General features: G+C 35.9%; 2 protein-coding genes across 3 annotated transcripts; one reads left to right on the top strand and one right to left on the bottom strand.

The window, feature by feature from the left end:
• Nucleotides 1–1,296: 1,296 nt before the first annotated feature.
• Nucleotides 1,297–17,971, bottom strand: LOC127869422 (uncharacterized). Of its 2 annotated transcripts, XR_008044557.1 has the most exons (4): nucleotides 17,830–17,971; nucleotides 11,401–11,478; nucleotides 2,687–10,156; nucleotides 1,297–2,540 (listed from the first exon to the last, which is right to left on the bottom strand). XR_008044557.1 is itself a non-coding variant. In XM_052411998.1 (3 exons), the coding sequence occupies exons 2-3, from the start codon at nucleotides 11,414–11,416 to the stop codon at nucleotides 6,438–6,440; spliced, it is 3,735 nt and encodes a 1,244-aa protein (XP_052267958.1). In that variant the 5' UTR covers nucleotides 11,417–11,478; nucleotides 17,830–17,971; the 3' UTR covers nucleotides 1,297–6,437. The 2 variants fall into 2 exon arrangements, 1 of the variants encoding a protein (XP_052267958.1); XM_052411998.1 differs by having other exon boundaries at nucleotides 1,297–10,156.
• LOC127869423 (uncharacterized) lies at nucleotides 15,503–16,627 on the top strand. The gene is made up of 2 exons (XM_052411999.1): nucleotides 15,503–15,858; nucleotides 16,059–16,627. The coding sequence occupies exons 1-2, from the start codon at nucleotides 15,663–15,665 to the stop codon at nucleotides 16,358–16,360; spliced, it is 498 nt and encodes a 165-aa protein (XP_052267959.1). The 5' UTR covers nucleotides 15,503–15,662; the 3' UTR covers nucleotides 16,361–16,627.
• Nucleotides 17,972–18,195: the final 224 nt, after the last annotated feature.

The raw sequence follows: 18,195 nt of genomic DNA, 5'->3' as shown, positions 1-18,195 counted from the left end.
GTCAATACGTTGTCATTAACGTCATAATAAACAAATTTATTCAGTAAAAGCTCAATGAATTGTTCTGACATGATGCGCGATGAGATTTTGACCGACAAAGATCAAAGTTTCAGTAAACCATTATAACACAAAAATATCAGGCGTTGGAGTACAATTTATCATTATATTGGTTAATCGTCCAATATAAAACAATTGTTTATCAACATCTCAAACGCCGTCGTGGGTACTCTAATGCAACATCATTACAAATTCTACTCTATTGACCAATAAACAATTACAAAGCTAACAAGAGCTGTCTCCATAGGATGACATATGCCCCCGATAAACTCTTTGATAGAAGTTATTAGCATTTTTCGAAATCTAAACGCAGATTTCCAAACCTAAACGCGGACCCTAAGTTCAAGGTCAAGGTGAAAGGGGTCAAAATGTGTGTGCGTATGGAAAGGCCTTGTCCATATACACATTCATACCAAGTATAAAGGTTACATCTGAAGCGACATAGAAGTTATGAGCATTTTTCAAAAAAGTGTGACGGACAGAATGACAGACAGACGGACAGTCCGATCACTATATATCCTGCTTCGGGGGCATAAAAATGAAAACAAATACACAATATAAAGTTAATATTTCTGAACTGTGCCGATCATTATGATGTCCATAATTCCAATGAGACACATCGAAGAAACCCACAGAACTGATCCTTTTGTCTCGAGATTATATCGAGTCATATCGTATATAAGCGATCCTTTTTCCGGAGATGAATACCATCAGACCTTTGAATAATCTGTTAACGTCGTTTATATGAGCCTTGTTCTGAGAAAACTAGGCTTAATGCATGTGCGAAGTGTCATCCCAGATTAGCATGTGCAGTCCGCACAGGCTAATCAAGGACGAGCCTTTCCGCATAAACTTGATTTTTGGTAAGGAGGGACTTCTTTGAAACTAAAAATACCATAAAAGCGGAGAGTGTCGTCCCTGATTAGCATGTTCGGACTACACAGGCTAATCTGGGACGACACTTTACGCACATGCATTAAGCCCAGTTTTCTCAGAACGCGGCTAATATGTTAACTTAACACCCGAGTTTTGTTCTAATATGCGTTATTAGTTATTACACTAGACCGACCGACCACATCGTGATTTAGTCCTTCCCATCATAAATCAGTACCATTGCTTACTTGAAGAATAACAACTAAAAATAATTGTTATTATTGAAAACAAGTGCCTGGTTAACAGACGCATTATATACGTAGTTATAAAGTGTTCTATTTGAAAAAAAAACTAACAACAATACTGTTCTATTGATTTTTATTATTATTTTTTTCCTTTTGAACAGAATCATTTCTAATCACAACATCGACTAGGTTTTATTTGTATATACAACGTGCAATAGAACACGTGTAAGCAATCACAAATACCACTGGGGAGACACCATTCCATCTGGTCATTGTACAAGAAAGAAACAACACTTAAAGATATAAGCAAAAACTGTGAACAGGGCCAGTTTTCAAAAAGCAATACAGAACAGGACTGATTTTCAAAAAGCTCCTTAGGACATGTGTTGTACTAAAGAGCTAATACAGATAATCATTATATGAGAAATCTGATGTTTTCTGTTTTCAAACAAATGTAAACAAGGGACAAAATTGTCACAAAACCAGGTTTTCATTGTGAAAAAAAATCTGATAAAGGGAGACAACTCAAACTGAACTTTTGAAATGAACAAACAAAATTAACCCCCTTTGTAAGTTTGTTTTAAAATAAATCTATTTTTAGTCGTGGCGACCTTGACATTGGAGATATTGACGTGATTCTTTCGTGCGACACACCGTCCCATGATGGTGAACAAATGTGCCAAATGATTTTAAAATCTCATAATGAATGACATAGTTATAGCCCAGACAAGCTCATTTATGGCTATTTTTTACCTTTGAACTCAAAGTGTGACCTTGACCTTAGAGATATTGATGTAATTTTTTCGCGCAACACACCATCTAATGATGGTTAACAAATGTGCCAAATGATTTTAAAATCTCACAATGAACGACAAAGTTATTGCCCGGACAAGCTTGTTCCGCCCGCCCGCCAGCTTGCCCGCATTCGCCAATCTAATAACCAGTTTTTTCCTTCGGAAAACCTGGTTAATAATATTAACTTGTTCATAGCATGTAAATATATAAAAAAAACTAAATATGAAATAGACACAAAATTTGAATTTAAGGAATTTAACAAGGGGCTGTATTAATAAGGGCCCTGGTGTTCACAGAGCAACTATGGAACAAACAAGGGCTGTTTGTAAAGCATGCATGCCCCCCATATTGGCCGTCAGTTGTAGTGGCAGCCATTGTGTTAATACGTTTTTTGTCACTGTGATCTTGACCTGTGACCTAGTGACCTGAAAATCAATAGGGGTCATCTGCCAGTCATGAACAATGTACCTATGAAGTTTCATGATCCTAGGCCTAATTATTCTTGAGTTATCATCAGGAAACCATTTTACTGTTTCGAGTCACTGTGACCTTGACCTTTGACCTAGTGACCTGAATATCAATAGAGGTCATCTGCCAGTCATGAGCAATGTTCTTATGAAATTTTTTGATCCTAGGCGTAAGCATTCTTAAAGTAAACATCCGGAAACCATTTTACTGTTTCAAAACACTGTGACCTTGACCTTTGACCTAGAGACCTGAATATCAATAGGGGTCATCTGCCAGTCATGATCAATGTACCTATAAAGTTTCATGATTCTAGGCCTAAGCATTCTTGAGTTATCCGGAAACCAATTTACTGTTTCGAGTCACTGTGACCTTGACCTTTGACCTAGTGACCTCAAAATCAATAGGGGTCATTTGCAAGTCATGATCAATGTTCCTATGAAGTTTCATGATCCTAGGCGTAAGCATTCTTGAGTTATCATCCAGAAACCATTTTACTATTTCGAGTCACTGTGACCTTGACCTTTGACCTAGTGACCTGAAAATCAATAGGGGCCATCTGAAAGTCATGATTGATGTACCTATGAAGTTTCATGATCCTAGGCCTAAGCGTTCTTGAGTTATCATCTGGAAACCATCTGGTGGACAGACCGACCTTCGAAGGGGGGCATAATTAAGCTTAACTTTTTTATTTTCATTAAGAAATGCTTTGCTTTCTGTTACCAAGAAGATAGAATATCAAATCTTTACAATATTTATGAGTTTGAAACTTCACATTAAAAAAAAAAACAAGCATTAAAACTGATATAATAGGTGAACATGTTGCAGAATTATTTAATTTAGTTTTCCATTCCTTGTGTTGTAAAATAATATTTGGTCTATATGCTTAAGGATTTCTATGCAAAGTTTGGATTTAAAAATACATTTTATATTATATGTACATGTATATATGTTATGGCACAACAAGCATTCAAAACAAAATTTACTGGGTACCTCCAATAAAAGAAAGGAACAGTGTCCCTGAAAAGGTCAACTTCTTTGTATAATTTAAAATATTCATACTGGTGTATTAGAATATATTAATAAAATGTTAAATCTTACATAACATAATCGGAAACTAGGTCTGTTTTAATGACCATTCTGTTTCATTGGCTCATTTGATGTTAAAAGTTTTGCAGCAAAAGTTAAGAGGTGTTTCCATCATTCAAATGCTTCAGTGCAAATTAATGTATTTACTATCTATCTAACTTCAATGCAAAAATCTAAATAATCCTCATTTCAATGTAATTAGCAGTGATAAATATAAGGACAAATTTCTTTGGCATGGTAAACAAACAGTACCACAAAGGGTATTCAGACATCAGTCACCCCCATGCAGAAAACGAACCAATACTGCACATGTATATACAGCCAGTCTACATGTAGTATAACACATGATATATAAGTGGGTACATGTAAACACTAATGTCAGTCATAAGTAACATCCCATCAAACTTAAAAAGAATCATATTTTTTACATATATACAAAAAGGTGATTACCATCAAAATCCAATGGTAATTTAACTTCCAATGGACATGTATGAAATACATGACCGAGTTGTACATGAATTGGTATTGTGAAAGACTATATGGAAAATGCACAAATGCCAATGGCTTAGAATCCAATTCTAGAATAATGACAATGGATGCAGAGTTGTGTACAAGGGATGAAGAGTTTTGTAATCAACATGACTTTGTTATAATCCACACCACTTCCTATCAGGCAAATCAGCCATGCCCAGAGTCCAGAACATTGATCAGAAATACATGGATCAAAACACTTCACAATAATTATATGAGTGGTGTTCTGAGAAAACTGGGCATAATGCATGTGCGTAAAGTGTCGTCAAAGATCCACACAGGCTAAACAGGGACGACACTTTACGCTTTTATGAATTTTTATGTTTAAATGAAGTCTCTTCTTAGCTAAAATCCAATTTAAGCGTAAAGTATTGTCCCTGATTAGCCTGTGTGGACTGCACAGGCTAATCTGAGACAACACTTTACGCACATGCATTATGCCCAGGTTTCACAGAACGCGACTCATATATGAGCCGCGCTCTGTGAAAAGGGGGTTTAAAGTATGTGCATGAAGTGTTGTCTCTGATTTGCCTGTGCAGTCCACACCGACTAATCAAGAACAATATTTTTTGCCTAAACTTGATTTTTGGCAAGAAAAGTTATCCATTAAACGAAAAATACAATAGCAGCAGACAGTGACGTCCGTCATTAGCCTGTGCATACTTCGCAAGCTATTCTAGGACGATACTTTATGCACCTGCATTAAACTCCCTTTTCACAGAGGCTTCAATTGTATAGCTTCAATTTAATCACTGAAGAAATTTAGAAGTTATTTGCTCCATTAACATTACTCATTTGGTTTTGACAGACCAATAAATTGACCAAAAGATTGACTCCAACATACATGTACCCTCCCTTACAAATGTTGTTTGCAGGGGCATAAAAACATGCAAATGTATAACAAAATTCAATGTTTGTTTAACATTTCAATACGCATGTAAATTGTTAATGTGGCAAATTACTTTGACGATGCGACAAAACTGCAATGGTAATGTGGTAATATGATTTCACAATGGGGCAAAATGCAAAGGTCATGTGGCTATATGATAAGACAAGACAATGTGGAAAAATGCAATGGTAAATGGGAAAAAATAGGCAATGAGGCAAAATGAAATAATAATATGGCAAAATACATTTATAATGAGGGAAAAAAACTATGAGAATGAGGGCATTTGTTAAGGTAAATATAGCAAAAGCAATACTTATTCAAATCAACAACGATATTACTGTCCATTAAATATGCTTGAGAAAATGAGAACAGACAATAGTCTGCTATTGCAAAGGAAGCATTGAAATAAAAAAAAGAGGTAAAATTAAATTATTATTTTAGGTCGAACATAATCAATGGAAACAAGAAACTGTCGGAGACGAGTGATGCTCCCCAAAGGTTTTTTTTTGTCACAATATTGCACTATATATTCAGATAAAAGGAAACGTCTTGAGGGCACAGTAGTTTGGGGGACAATAATTTTTTTATAGAAAATTTCAAAGGGCCATAACTCTATGAAAAATCATCCGACCAGAACCCGCTGATAATATGCACATCTCCTCTTGGTAGTGAAGCTTCCCATAAAGTTTCATTGAATTCCGGTCATTAGTTGCTGAGAAATAGCCCGGACAAGAATTGCACTATTTGTACAGTTAATGGAAAATTTCAAAGGGCCATAACTCTGAGAAAAATCATCCGGCCAGACCGGCTGATCATATGCACATCTCCTCTTGGTAGTGAAGCTTCCCAAAAAGTTTCATTGAATTCGGGTCATTAATTGCTGAGAAATAGCCCGGACAAAAATTGTGCACGGACGGACACATGGACGGACAGACGAAGCGGCGACAATAAGCTCCCCCTAAAAAAAATTGGGGAGCATAAACAATCTGAATTACATACAATACACATAAATAAAAAAACAACAGAAAACATCCTGAAAGACAGACTAATGTGTCAATTTAATGGCACAAACAGACATGCAAATCAAAATCAAAAGAGAACAACAATTGCTCATGTTCAAATGTACATTCATAAAGATAAGTCAAGCAACTGTCAAATATTACTATGTAAAGTTTGTTTTAAAAATGGGTCTTTGTCAAAAGATGCCAATGCATCAAAATAGTTTCACCTGAAACTTATTATTCAGAATATTAAGCATGAAATACATTGAAAAGAATAAAATGTAAACAGAGTTTAAAGGTTTTTAGGTTTCCATTTTCTGTTAAGATCTTAAAATAATAAATGTATATAATCCACCCTTTATTGTGCGATGCAAAAATTACATTACAAATATAACTCAAACATTTTTCTATTAATTTTGGTGGGACTCGGAACACCATTAGTGTTTATGTGGTTACACATGTAGTTCCCTGTTGTCATTGTCGTGCTTGGACTTAAAAAACATAATTCTCTTTCACGTTTCTGCTATTCATTATTTTGCTAGGACTCAAAATTCCTAGTTCTCTTGGATTTCTTTCAATTACTTTTTTGCTTAACACATGGTTTTCCTTCATCCTTTCATCCATCATTTTGTTCTTTATTGGACTATTTCCATATTTTCCCACCTTATCAGTTTGCCAGTTCTGAAAGTCTTTTCTAGGACTGAGAGTAATTTTTTTAGCCTGTTTCTTGTGAAATGACAAATCCAATACAGTTTCAGTGTCTTCTTTCAATGTTTCAACATCTTTGGTATTTTTCTGCCTGTCAGAACGATTACCATAATTTTTTAGTTTACATTTCACCTCATCCCTTGCACTTCCAGTGATCTCATTCAAAGAATCATATACGAATTTCTTCACATTATTATCATCACTGTATTCACTGGCATTCTTCTCAACAAATCCCATTTCAGTTTTAACCTTTCCTGTTTCTTTTAGCGGATCATTCATAATTGCTCTGGCCTTTCGTTTAGTGTCACTCTGGATTTCTTGACTTTGTTCACAGCTTTTATTTCTTGCCTCACCACCTGTCTTTGCCATCTCATTTTGAACACTCTTGGTCGTTTCATCATGCTTGTCAACAGTCTGTTCAAATGTATCCACATCAATGTCAATCTTCAAAGCCCCCTCCCCCAGACTTGCATCATAGTAATACATCCGGGATACACTTATATCAACCTCATCTCCATCTCTTTTGTCTTCAACAATATGTTTACCGCTAAGACGTTTTTCAATCAGAACTTTATCTTTCTGACCATTTTCAAAAGGTATAAGATTAACACCTTTCATTTTCTTGTCTGATTCATCAATTCTATTAGCATGTTCAACATTATATGCCTCATTCAGAGAAGAACAATCTTTGACATTTTTCATCCTTTGTTCACAATTGTGACTAGGTACGGTTGCCTGTACTTGGCAGGTAGACATTTTCAACAGCTGTTGCGCAACTTCGGTGCGAGTGGTACTTTCTTCATTTTTCAGCATGGAAGGTAAAGCCAACTGTTCTTTACGTGGATGAGAATCACTTTCAACACACTTTGATTCAGATGTTACGTAACTATTGTCAGTATAACACAAAACCTGTTTAGGTTGCCCAGAATTGGGCAGGCTATAATTTGAACAGTTCATTGATGACATTTCCGAACACTGGATTTTCTGCTCATTTGAATCTCTTCTACTGAGTTTCGTTACTTCTTTTTTTCTGAAATCCTTCAGTTCCATATTAACAGATCCGAAACCCCTTACTTCTGCCTGGCTTGCACTCAATGACCTTGACCTTGAGTCACTACCCTTGGTTTGACCTTGAGCCGGATATAAAGGATAAATTCCACTATTTCCACTGTTTTGGGCCATGTAGTTGAGCATGAACATGTGGTTGTAGTATGCCTGCACCTGGCTGTTGTATGCCTGACACATCTGGTTATAGTCAAGGTATTTCTGGGATCCCAACATTGCAGGTGGATTGCTGAACATTGGATAAGGGAAAGAGGATGGAACTGCTGGGGTTACATGATAAGTTGAACCAGCGTTTGTAATACTATAGGAGGCAGGGCCAAAGGTGGATAGAGTTGGAGTTTTTGACAAGGAAGGTAACTCAAAGGCATTTCCAATGACGGGGAGCTTTTGAGAAGCAGTGACTGCCCCTGATTGCAATCGGTGAATGTTTTCACTTAGTGTCAGTTTGGTGCTGAATGTTTCCATGTCTTTTGTTTCATACCCAGCAATCCTCTTGCAAGGTAATGTTTCCTTTACACTTGTTGAACTTTCATTTTTTACTTGTCCTGAATATGTTGACTTTGCTCTTATTCTTTCTTTGGGTCTCTTCACCAACCATTCTCTATCGTTCAATGCATCTTTTGGCATATTCACAGTCACATTCACATTCTCCAAACTTTCAATACTTCCATTTTGCTGAACTGATTCCACACCCATCATTGGCATGCTCAGAGATCTCCCTCTTTTATTCGCTTCTACATCTCCAACAAGCAATGAAGCCTGTGATAAAGTAGGCAAAGTATTCTCAGACTCATTGCCAATGTCCTTATTCTCTTCATGCGAGCGCAGATGCTTGTAAAGATGACTGCTCTGGGCAAACTCTTTACGACACACCGTGCATGTGTACTGCTTACTGTTTGTATGGGACCTCAGGTGCATCGTTAAATGATGTCTATGAATAAACGTCTTCTGACAATGATCACACTTGTGGGGCCTATCACCGGTATGCCCTTTCTTATGTTGCCGCAAGACACACGCTTTACTGAACGACTTACCGCAGACATCGCAGGAGTGGAGCTGAGAAGGGGAGTGGGACTTGACATGGATTTTCAGCTCATGACTAGACGAGAACCCAGCACTACAAACACCGCAGCTGTAGACACGCTTTCCCGTATGTGTGCTCATATGCATATTCAAATAAAACTCTTCGTTAAATTCACGATCGCACACTTCACACCGGTACAGCTTTTCCCGGTGCACCCGTAAATGCCTCCTCAGGTTGTTGTACTGACTAAACTCTCTTGAGCAATGCTGGCAACGGTATGGATTCACTCCCTTATGGAACAGTTTCATGTGACTAACAAGCTTCTCTGAGCTGCCAAACTTCGTGTAACACACCCAGCAGGCCAGTGACTTCTCCTTGTGTACCAGCTGGTGATTTCTTAGTGCATCAAGCGACGAAAATGATTTCAGACATTCGCTACAATTCAATAAACCTGAACTTTCATGAAGGCTTCCTGCAGGTGGAGACAAACTGTCAGAAGATCCATTACTTGACATAATTCTGACTTCATTTTTACTCTCCGAAACAGCGTCCACTGGTTTCATATTGTCCACCGAAGCCTTCATTTGCAATGAGAGACCGGTGCCTGTATTAGGAGCTACAGAGTTAAATTTCTCCAGCAGTGACACCATGGGCCCCATATAAGTCTTATTCCTGGCTTCTTCTGATTTTGAATAAGCAGATGTGCTCATTTCAAGACCAGCTTGAACCTTATCATATGCAAGTTTGGCATAAATAATTCCAGGTATATTGACTTGGCCATTCAATCCATTTGTTCCATTGGCTATTTCCTCACCCACCAGAAGACTGTCGGCTTTTACAGAATTAGCCATGTCTGTTCTCACATAACTTTGAGCACCAGTTTCTTCAATGAAGCAACCCAGATATTTTCTCTGCTCAATAGTGTCACTGGCCTGCAAACTTAGAGCACCCTCCTCAACCGTTTCCCGAAAGAGGGGCTTAGACAATTGAGGTCTCAAGAGGGTAATTCCATAACTTGGGGTTCTTTCTGGGGTTCGGTGATCAAAGTTGGTTCCAGATGCTTCCACGGGTGACGCCTCCCGTGATCTTGTCACATTCGATTCACAAGACTCACTTATCTCTGAATGTACTGACTGCAGAGAATCATTCCTTTGGCGTGGAAAATTGTGCATCGTTTTAAAATAAACATTTTCCTTGTTTTCTGTATTTTCTTTCATACCATCTTCAACAAGTCTTGCATTGATTTCGTGTTTCGACCCTGCATCAGGAATTGACTTTTGTTGGTTAAGAGCAAAGTTCTCAATTCCATGTAACAGTTTGTGCTCGAACAGCGCCCTCTTCTTTGGCGGATACATTTGATCACCTGGCAGTTGTCTCTTGGCAGACATTGGCATTATTGCATGATTGGAGCTTTCTGAAATATTAAGACATATTTTTACTTTAAGATTTGTTTACAATTATTTATTTACAAGTGTTCCACGGTCGGAGAAATATGCCCCTCCAAACAGGGCTTTGAACTTGTTTCCCCAATTGCAATAGGGGTCATCTACTGTCCAAGGACAATGAGCATGTGAAGTATCAAGCCAATCGGTCAATTTGTGGATAAGTAATTGATCAGAAACAATTTTCAGACTTATTCTGAAATTTACCTTGACCTTTAATCTAGTGACCCCAGGTTTGATAGGGGTCATCTACTGTCCAAGAACAATGTGCATGGGAAGTATCAAGCCAAGCAGTCTTTTTCTCTTTGACGAGTTATTGATCAGAAACGCTTTTCCCAATTATTGTGCCAGTGACCATGAACTTTGATCTAGTGACCCCAATTTCAATAATGGTCATCCAAGGATAATGTACATGAGAAGTATCAAGCCAATTGGTGAATCAGTTGAAGAGTTATTTATCGGAAATGATTTTCACACTGAAGTGTGATAGTGACCTTGACCTTTGACCTAGTAACCCCAATTTCAATAGGGGGTAACCCCAATTTCAATAGGGGTCATCTACTGTCCAAATCCAATGCACATATTAAGCATCAAGCCAATCGGTCAATTTGTTGATTCGTTGATTGTTGATCGGAAACTAACTGGACTACCGACATTCAGACTGGTCTACAGACATTCAGACTGGTCAACCAACAGACAACCAGCAAAACAATATACCCCTTCTTCTTTGAAGAGGGGCATAATAAACCAAAAGGGCACATTGAGGTTGAAAACTCTTGTATTTCATTAATTATTTATCTATTTCACTTGTTTGTTCTTTCCTTTTCATTATGATAATATAAAAGCATTACATCCTGTTAAATGAAACAAATATTATATGTCCTCAGGCAAGCTCAAATGCATTGAACAAGGTGTGATACATGTAATTTTCTTTCAGCCTCAGGTATGCACCTTCTGGAATATCTGCATAAGATCAGCATGTAATACTATGCTAAAATACTTAAAATATCTCTATGTAATTTTCAAAGCAAGGCAAAGCGAGTTTAACCACAAACAATTAATGGTAACATCCACATAGCGCAAATTTATGATGGGTTCATTCTACGGACTGAATCAGTAATCACAGCAAACCATTTATAAATATTTCACAACCTGTTAATAACAAATATTTTGCTCAAACTCTTTCTCTATTTCCATAATTATATGAACGGAGTACCTCTTAAAACCTCCATTTTCTGGTTGCTGTGGGGTCTTGTTTCCTATGATACTGCAGCTAGCATCCTTGACCACAATCCTGAAGTGAAAGTTCAAAGTAAAAAGTCTTATCGGTATCCTGTATGTGTTTTCAATTGGGATTTTCAAACCAAAATAATACATGTATGGAAGGAGTTTTCCCAAGAAACTTTAATTTTACGTGTCATGTTTACAGACAGTAACTAGAAATGGCGCAGCCGACGCGTATCCCCACGCCGCAGCTTTTGACCCAGAGGTCAGATCAAAATTCCAAATAGTGCACTGTCACACATATGCTCATGGCTACCATGTGTTTAAGTTTTAAGGTTCTAGTGCTAATAGTGTAGGAGGAGAAAGTGGCCAGGACGGACGGAGGAGATAACCACATTATTCCCCTGCTCCAATCCGGAGCGTGGGGATAATATTTGTACTTTGCATTGCCTCACAGCATGTATATCATGACATGAACTTTTCTAAGATTTCCTTCAAAACTAAGTAACACTCCAAAATAGCAAACATATTTACCTGTTCAATAATATTTATACATTTATATATGAACAATATAATACTTACTCTGCAGCATGTATTCGCAAATATATCCATTTACATCAGTAAATTATTGTATACATTAAATTGTTTTCAGTTTGTATTTCATCATAATGCCATACTATTGTTGAAATTAAAATGCCAAACAAATCTTCAAATTAAACAGTAGGTTCAAAGTAGGCACAAATTGATCAAATTGATTTGTACACAGATACAAATACACCTCTGAGTGAACCCAGATTTGACTGTGTTGTCTACCTCTAATACATAAATATTTCATTATCATTTCCTGATTTAACCAGATTAGAATCATAAGACCTTTACAAATAAAACAATGTACTTAACATGAACTGTAAGATTTCTCTTAATATCTGATAAACAAACATGGTCCTTGCTTTATGACCCCTTTTATTGACTGTTCAATAGGGGCCAATACTAGGTGTGATAAAGTCATTGTGGAGACTCCATGGTTAGGCAAACACTGCAGTGCCTGTTGTGTAATAGCCATGCATTCTATGGTGTTAAAGAAAACTGTAGCACAGCATGTAAGAGTGACTTAACATTGACATGGTAGATTAGTTGTGGTAAGAGGTTTGTTTGAGGCTGTGTGATATTGTCTGGGATGTGATGACAGACCGCCACAAGTACAAAGGTGTATTGCATAACACCAGCATGCTCCAACTAATCTACATACTGGGAATATATATCAAATTTCTATAGTTGTTTTTAATAAGATTACATGTGTCCATAAATATTTATTTAAAATATTGACAAAAAGAACATTAACAATGCCAAATTACTTTTTTGCATGTAGATATATTAAAGTAATGCAATACATTGCATTATCTGCCGCTTTAATTGTTTTCACCGTGTTTTTTAAATACCAACAAATATTTAAGTATGTATTGCTTATTTTGCCACAATTTTGCAATGTTCAGTAATTATTGGTAGAACTTTTCAACTTTATGTGGAACATATTTCATGACTTTTTTTAAATTCTTGAAATAGTTTTGCTTCGAATTCCTGACCTGGCAGTTATCAATCTTAAACAATGTATATTTATTTAAAAAATCTTCCTTTTCTGATATAAATACATGCTCTTGGTATGCATGTGAAAACTTCAACCAATACACAATGACTATTCCAGCATCCCTGGCCTATAACAGATCTTGAAGTAAAAGCTAGCGGATATTTGACCCTTTCCATCTCTGAAGCAATAGTTAAACAATGTAAATTAATTATGCAATCATTGCAAGTTACACCCTCTCCACACAATAAAAGTGAATTTAATTATTATAATTACAGTAATTATCATGTCACCTAGACCTCTACTCATTCACAGCCTGTCCCTTGCAGTCATTTATAAAAGTTAATGTAAAGGTATTATGACACATGTGAAAATCAGATAATATTGGTAAACTTGCCCAAGGCTGGTAAAGCTGGGACATAATAAACAATCATAAAATAGTGTGTATTTATTCCCCATAGCTGACAGAATGTCAACACAATTTTGCAATATATTATGCATGAACAAAAAGACAAATACTGATTAAATGTTATTTCATTTTCATGAGTGTCACAATATTCAAGTAACTTCTTTATGTCATCAATTACTAGTGACTCGATTGTTTGAATCCTGTTAACAAGGCCCTTCGGATGCTAGAGGATGATAGCTAGCCTCCTTGCATCCAAAGTCCCTAGACATTTTGTATGAACAATATAAGAAAATTCTCATTCTGATTTTTACTGCAAAATTAGGACATTTATGTTCATAAAAACACACGAATTACAAACCATAACATAAAAATGATAGACTTTCAGAAACGAAATTAAAATGTAAAAGAAACCTTTCAAGTTATGGAAGCGTATGACAGCACAGTCAAACACAATTAAGGTACTTAAACAACATTTGCACCAAATCTACGGGACATTTTTTCTAGGATTGTTTGTTGTCCAACTGACTTGAAGATGTGTATAATAATTAAGATACTACAAGATATTATGGCAATGAAGCAACACTGTCCAGAAGTATAACAAAATGTGTAAAATGACTATAATTTGTATTAATTCTCATAATTTAATCATTTACTTTGGTTATTATTTTGAAGCCAACTTAAATAACTTGTAGACATAAAAGAAATTAATTGGACAATTTTTTTTTTTGGTAAATCAGGATACTTTTTAGCCTACATCATCATTATCTAATGAAGTGTTCTCTGAAAGAACTGGCAGTCAGCGATATCACCTGTAACGTTCAAACTAGATGCCGACTACTTTTCCCCAAAATATCATTTGAAATGTAGCAAATACACCTGTTTTATTGCTCAGTTGCCGGCTACTTTTCAAATTAAACTGGAAACTCCTATTTTTCTAGAGAACACTGCTAATTGTGACTTGACTTCTTTAGTAGTAGTACTAACATTTTTAATACACTTTTCACATAAAAAAGATCTAGTGATATGTGGCAAATCAAATCCCTCAATTGAGATATTACACTGGTTAGAACATGTACTGAGCATCATTATCCCACAGTTGAGTCTGTTGTTGAAATTATGTAATGTCTTAACAAACACTACTTTATTAGGTAAAATGCTAAATGATTTCATTCAGATATGATTCTTTGAGATATCAGAGACATAGACGTGTTAATACTATTATCTACGTCTCTACAGATATTTTGTCCTTCTTTATAAAGTACCAGTAAACGGCACTTTCCCAATTACGAAAAAACTACAAGTTTTCCAATTGCTGTCCAAAAAATTCCCAATTTAAGGTAAAAAAAAAACATTTTGTTAGTTTCCCTATGCAGCTCTATGGTTTGAACCTAGGTAAATATAATATTGACAGCTTGAAAACACTTAGTTATCTATTTTAAAGTATTTAGGAGCATAAAATCAAATACACCAATTTCCCAATTTTCAGGTTTTCACGACTCAATTTTTCCCAATTGGACTGGTACAGGTACTTTTCCCAAATGGACAAAAAAACGCTGCTCAAGTTCTTCTTGAATGCTCTGAGCTTTTATGTGTACGGGTTATGGATGTTTCGGTAAATGACCAGTTCGGTAAATTGATTTATAGAGTAAAAGTCGTGGATGTTTCGGTAAATTGATTTTATATAGGAGGTATACCTACAACGAGGTGTTAATGACACCTATTATCGGCTTACAATAACATTAGGGGCATTTATTTGCAAACTGTGGATTAATTTTGATGTACATTAATTGAGTTGTTTGGTACTAATTAAATTATCTGTTTAAATGTACGATGTTTGCAAAGTGTTATTATTAATTATCCAGGCTTGCAACCTATTAAATTTCTAATCGATGGAGGTAAATTATATATTAAGGTCATGATCGTTTTGTATTTTATATATGTTTTTAAACATTTAGTTGATAAATACCTTAATTAAAGCAGTTAAAAAAATATAATAATGTGGCTCTTACAAGAGGTGGCCTCCACGTGGCAAGAGCTGGGCAACATATTCATTATGTTGGCAAACTACCTCATGTTTATGTAATGGTTAATTTTCGGTGGTTTAAAATAATAAGATGAGGCGATAAGAGAGGTTTTTCCTGATGCCGTGATACGGGGATGCGTCTTCCACTTTACACAGCGGATATACAGGAAGATCACCACAGAGGGACTGAGTACCGCGTATCAGCAACATGGTGACAAGTTCGAGTTCTTCAGGAAAATTATGTCCCTTCCTTATCTACCAGTTGAACAGATTGAACCGGCATTCAACAGGCTGATGGAGGTAGCTGAAGGAGTCGGGGGTCCCGTACTGCGGGTATGCGAGTACATTTCCCGTACATGGATCCACGGCAGTGTATGGCGACCCCTCAATTGGTGCGTGTTTAGAGAGGAGGTGCGAACGAACAACGACTTGGAAGGTAACTATAATACAATTAGCATTATTAATTTATAAGTATGAAACAATTCACATTGTATATTTTTCGTATATTAATCTTATACTTTCATATCATACTATAACGGTAATAAGCATTTGTTTCATAATAATGTTATTAAAAACTGATAAAAAAATGACATAATCTTGTTATTAAGTACAAACATGTTTTTATTATAATTACAGGATGGCATAGACGCATCAACGCACGAGCGTGTTCAGCCAACCTCGGGCTTTACAAGTTGGCCAACCTTCTCAGAGAGGAATCTGAGACTGTTGATCTTCATATACGGCTGGTGAGCCAGCACCTTCTCACGAAGATCAGGCGGAAGAAGTATGTTACGATACACGGCAGACTGCATCAAGCATGGGATGACTACGAAGAAGAGAAGCTGACAACAACTGAACTTCTGAGGATCATCAGCCACATCAATGCCCTCGGACCATCCACAGCGGTCCACCACATGCTCGACGACGACGAGGCTTGAAAGATGAACGACTGATATGGTTGAAATGTAACATTAAATTGAACAGTGTCGTACATGTATCTAATTTGTATTAGAAAATCTGAATGATAAAAATGTGTGATAAAAATGTAAAAATATTGTAGTGCGTCAAAAATGTATCTAATTAATATGTGCTTACTCCCTCATTTTTTTTAAATGACATGAAATATTCAAATATATATATATAGTATCCAAGGTTTAGTTGTTGCTTATTTATATTATATGGTAAATAAAACGGATTACAAAGTAGATCAGTTATTATTTATTTATTGAACCGATTTGTTAGGGCAAAAAATGATATCAGTTATTTTGGCCGTAAAACCCATTGTTCCAGTACAGTAGTCAGGTGCCAGTGTATTAATTTGATAAGATAATGATCATCACGGCAGCTTGCTATTACACAGTGTATTCATTCGGCTGGCGTTGTGTTATATGTCAATTTTATCAGTTTTCAAGTATGTGTATCTCTTCGCTTAACTCAACGTTCAATGACACGCGCACTTAACATAATTATAAAACATAACGCGTATCATTATATTACTTTTTATTAATTACGTACACGTTTTAAATTTTATATATTGTTTTTTTGTGTGTTTTTCGCAACCAGAAAGAAATAATAAAACATATAAATAAATATAAAATTCAACATGAAACCTTTATTCTTTAATCATAAAAAACTTTTTAAAATAGCATTAAACGTAATTGCAGAGCTTACATTTATTCCGCCATAAATCATTATTTCTTATTTTTACTATTATGTTATAATTTTGTTAATTAAATAAAAGCACCAATTTAAAAACCAAACAACAGTATTGCGTTATTTAAATCGTAAAATTAACTAAATTCTTTACCTTAGGCATGGCATTAATTACTCAACTCAAAAGTAATCCACAGTTTGCAAATAAATGCCCCCAATGTTATTGTAAGCCGATAATAGGTGTCATTAACACCTCGTTGTAGGTATACCTCCTATATAAAATCAATTTACCGAAACATCCACGACTTTTACTCTATAAATCAATTTACCGAACTGGTCATTTACCGAAACATCCAGCACCCTATGTGTACATACGTACAGCGACCCAGAGGGTCAATATAGCTGGGTGTTGTATTATTCCAACTATCTACGTCTCCGGAGATATAGTCTACCTACTTTTCAGTCTAAAATTTGTCTCACATCTTGGTTTGGCAAATGTGCGAGCTTATTTTAATTGTATTTATATCAATGTTATTTAAGTATATGTACTGTAACAATAACCGAATTAATATTATGATAGATGTTATTCAATGCTCAAAATATAACCTGGGCTACGACATTTCACAACCACGGCACGGGTCGACAGGATTGTGTATCGCTTATGTCATGAAAACATATTAAAATGTACAAACAATCACTGATGTTTAAACTTTAATAACAATTTTAAAGTAATAATATTAAAATTGTGTCTTACCATATTAAGATACTTTCAGGCAATACGAACGCTCCGTCAATTTCCGCAGAATTCTCGCATAAATTCGAAAAGTTTCAGTTAACAATACACATCGATGCACTTTCTTTGTACTTCAAATTATCCGCGGATTGCATCCCTTGTGTATCCGCTGTGTGTCAGCCAATCAGAACATCGAGGTATGGTTCCCGTTTTTAAACGGACACCAATCCCTATCATTGTAAACAATCAAAGCACTGTTAAGCTCCAATGGTCAGTTACCTCCCCTTACCTGTAGAAAAATGGACTTACAAACAGATCGTGTCATTGTATCTGTTTATAACGATGGTTGCAAACGATTTAGTAGGAATACGTTTAAGATCTCACCCA

The sequence above is a fragment of the Dreissena polymorpha genome, chromosome 2, assembly GCF_020536995.1.
Source record: "Dreissena polymorpha isolate Duluth1 chromosome 2, UMN_Dpol_1.0, whole genome shotgun sequence".
In the NCBI taxonomy this organism is placed as follows: Eukaryota; Metazoa; Mollusca; class Bivalvia; order Myida; family Dreissenidae; genus Dreissena; species Dreissena polymorpha.
Note: the sequence above shows the minus strand (reverse complement) of the source record. Positions and strands in the feature narration are given on the sequence as shown.